Source organism: Nicotiana tabacum, chromosome 13 (assembly GCF_000715075.1).
Source record: "Nicotiana tabacum cultivar K326 chromosome 13, ASM71507v2, whole genome shotgun sequence".
Lineage (NCBI taxonomy): Eukaryota > Viridiplantae > Streptophyta > Magnoliopsida > Solanales > Solanaceae > Nicotiana > Nicotiana tabacum.
Genome location: NC_134092.1, coordinates 68,096,605 through 68,100,087, shown reverse-complemented (window position 1 = coordinate 68,100,087; position 3,483 = coordinate 68,096,605). Strand labels below are relative to the sequence as shown.

Sequence of the window (3,483 nt, the reverse complement as noted above, 5' to 3'; positions counted from 1 at the left end):
CCTGTCAAGCACTTGGTAAAAATATCAGCCAACTGGGAATTAGTAGAAACATGATGTAAAGAGATCAAACCATCATCCAACTTGGTCCGAATAAAATGACAATCAACCTCTATATGCTTGGTGCGCTCATGGAAAATAGGGTTCTTGGCTATGTGAATGGTAGCTTGATTGTCACAGAAAACAGGGAGAAGAGTAGAGCCTTGCAAGCCCAGGTTGGACAACAAACAGACCAGCCAAGACAACTGAGCAACAACTTTGCTCATGGCCCTATATTCAGCCTCAGCGGAGGATAAAGAGACCACATGCTGCTTCTTGGACTTCCAACTAATAAGACTACCACCCAGGAACACACAAAAACCACTAACAGAGCGGCAAGAATCAGGGCATGCAGCCCAATCACTATCACAGTAGCCAACCAAAGAACAATCAACAGAATCATTAAGAAAGATACCAACATCAGAAGTCCCCTTTAAGTAGCGTATGACATGTAAAGCAGTAGCCATGTGAGGGACTCTAGGTGTTTGAGAAACTGACGAAGGTGTTGGACAGCAAAGCAAATGCCAGGGCGAGTATGGGTAAGAAAGTTAAGTTTCCCTATGAGGCTGCGATATATGTCAGGTCTGGGCAGAAGGTCACCAACATCAGAGTGCAACTTAACATTCAAATCCATGGGCATATAACAGAAGAGACAGTAGAACAGTCAAAACCAGCAAGCAAATCAGTAATGAACTTTTGTTGATGCAACAGAACACCAGAAGAATGATAATGAATCTGAATACCCAAGAAATAATGGAGAAGCCCGAGATCCTTTATTCGAAATTGGTCATCCAGAAAACTTTTCAAGTCAACAATTTCAAGCATATCATCCCATGTTAGAATGATATCATCTACATATACAGCGATAAACACAGTAGACTGAGGTGATTTCTTCATAACAGGGAGTAATCATTTAAAGAATGGCTATAACCTCTAGAGCAAAGGGCATGGGACAATTTAGCATACCATTGGCGAGAAGCCTATCGCAAACCATACAAAGATTTATGCAACTTACACACCAAAGTATGAACATGAGATTCAGAAGCAACAGACAGCCCTTGGGGGAGTTTCATGCACACTTCTTCATCCAGATCACCATGCAAAAAAGCATTATTGATATCCAATTGGAAGAAAGACCATTTCTGTTTAACTGTATAAGCTATAAGACATCTAATAGTACACATTTTGAATACGGGAGAAAATATTTCATGAAAGTCAATACCCTCAATTTGTGTATCTCCCCTTACAACTAGCCTAGCTTTGTATCTTTTCACACTACCATCAGCTTTATATTTGATTTTATATGCCCATTTACAACCAATTGGCTTTTTACCTTTGGCTAGTTCCACAATATCCCAAGTCCCATTTGCTTCTAATGCCTCAAACTCTTTCCTCATGGCTTCCTGCCAAACTGGATTGGCAACAGCCTGAGCATAAGAGTGAGGCTCAACTGCTGCATATTGAGCAGCAGAAGTGGAGGTAGTAGAGGAGCAGGAAATAGAAGGGAGAAGTTGAACTACATAATTTTGAAGATGAGAAGGGAGGTGATGACTTCTAGCAGATTTTCTGACTGCAGGTAGAGGTGAAACAGGAGCTGGAGCAGGAGCAGGTGAAATAGAAGTAGGAGAAGAAGTAACAGATGGAGGTAGAATTGAAGGGGAAGGAGAAGGAGGAGGAACAGAGGGAAAATTAGAGGTAGAATCATCAAAATAAGGAGGGAAACCAGGAGGAAAAGAGAGAGGAAGAAGAGGAAGAAAAAGAATAATGGAGATGGAGGGGAAAAATAGACTAATGGAAGAGGACATCTCTGGAGACAAAAATAGACTTATTTTTAAGGTTGCAAAGCTTGTACCCCTTTTTGCCAAAAGGATAACCAATAAAGACATAAGGGACAGCCCTAGGTTGAAATTTATCCCAATGATACTTGGGCACATTTACATAAGAAAGGGAACAAAAAGTTTTAAATGACTATAAGAGGGTGCTTTGCCATAAAGAATTTCAAATGGGGATTTGTTAGATAAAAAAGAGAAAGAAAATCTACTTATAAGATAAGTGGCTATTAAAACACAATCCCCCCAAAATGTTGTTGGAAGTTTGGATTGGAACAATAAAGCTCTTGATGTTTTCAGTAAGTATCTATGTTTTCTTACAACAACTCCATTCTGTTGTGGTGTATGAGGTATGTAGTTTGGTGCAGGATCCCATATCAGAAAAGAATTGGCAGGCTAAGTTTGAAGAACCAAGCTCCAAGGAATTATCACTTCTCATTGTTTGTACAGAAAGATTAAATTGTGTTTTGACCGTGGCAATAAAGACTTTAAGTAAAGTAAAGGCATTGCTCTTGGAACTCATTAAATGTGTCCAAGTTGCCCTACTAAAGTCATCTACAATTGTCAAAAAATATTTAGCACCAGAATAAGTTTGGGTATGATAAGGCCCCCATGTATCAATGTGAATAAGTTGAAACAGAGAAGTAGAGCTAGATCTACTATCAGGAAAAGGCAATCTAGCTTGTCTGGCCAAAGGACAAATAGAACAAATAAAAGACTGTTTAGTAGACAAATCAGAAGAAACGGAAGGTATACATTTTAATTTTGCAAAAGGAATATGTCCCATTCTATTATGCCAAATCATATCAAGATTATTCACATGTTGTACGGAATGAACAAAAGGAACAGAGGGAACCACACTTTCATTTAGGCTACATACAGAAGTATTTAAAGATGGAGGATTCAGAGTCTGCAAAGTATTATTCGGAGTATAGCTAGATACATTCTACACAATATTATTCAAAGCACAACCAGAAGGGGATGAAGTGGAAAGGTGATGAAGTTTGTATAGCCCTTGGTCCAGCCTACCAAGAACTAGAAGCTTCTTCCTGGAAAGGTCCTGTATCAAGCAGGAACAAGAAGTAAAAATGACTATACTATGAAACTGTTGAATCAGCCTATGCACAAAGATGAGATTGTACTTGAAAGTAGGTATGTAAAGCACTTGGTGCAAGACAAATGAAGAATTCAAAGTGAGTGACCTTGTGCATTTGACTTTTACTTTATATCCATTAGGTATAGTGACTAAGTAAGGAACTCGAAGTGGAGTAATGTCAAAAAGAAGTTCTTTAACAGAGGTCATGTGATCAGTTGCTCCAGAATCTACTATCCAAACACTTCTAGCTACACTAGTTAACACGCAAGTAGAATAAGCAGCAACACCATTAAACTCAGGCAAAGAAAGATTACTACCAGCAAAGTTAGCAGACCCCACAAAGTTGGGTTGAGGATTGGAATCAACAAGACTGGATTGTTGCGGCAAAGTCAAGAGTTGGGAATACTGCTCCATGGTAAGACCAGGTATGCCAGAAACTGGACCATTGGAACCAGATGTTGTAGGAGAATTAGAGTTTTCAGAAGTGGAAGACTCAACATTTGCACCAATCCCAAACCTTTT

At 39.2% G+C, this 3,483-nt stretch overlaps 1 protein-coding gene across 1 annotated transcript; it reads right to left on the bottom strand.

Annotated features, from left to right (window-relative positions):
• Positions 1-660: 660 nt before the first annotated feature.
• LOC142168154 (uncharacterized) lies at positions 661-2,652 on the bottom strand. The gene is made up of 3 exons (XM_075228818.1): positions 2,277-2,652; positions 1,056-1,843; positions 661-927 (listed from the first exon to the last, which is right to left on the bottom strand). Exons 1-3 carry the CDS (start codon positions 2,650-2,652, stop codon positions 661-663), a joined length of 1,431 nt encoding a protein of 476 aa, XP_075084919.1.
• Positions 2,653-3,483: the final 831 nt, after the last annotated feature.

Excerpts from the sequence above, each read along its gene's own strand:
- LOC142168154 (XM_075228818.1), bottom strand. The coding sequence starts at position 2,652 with ATGGGACATATTCCTTTTGCAAAATTAAAATGTATACCTTCCGTTTCT. Across the intron at positions 1,844-2,276 it reads TGATAATTCCTTGGAGCTTG|AGATGTCCTCTTCCATTAGT; the intron begins GTTCTTCAAACT and ends TTTTGTCTCCAG. Across the intron at positions 928-1,055 it reads AATCTCATGTTCATACTTTG|AAATCACCTCAGTCTACTGT; the intron begins GTGTGTAAGTTG and ends CCTGTTATGAAG.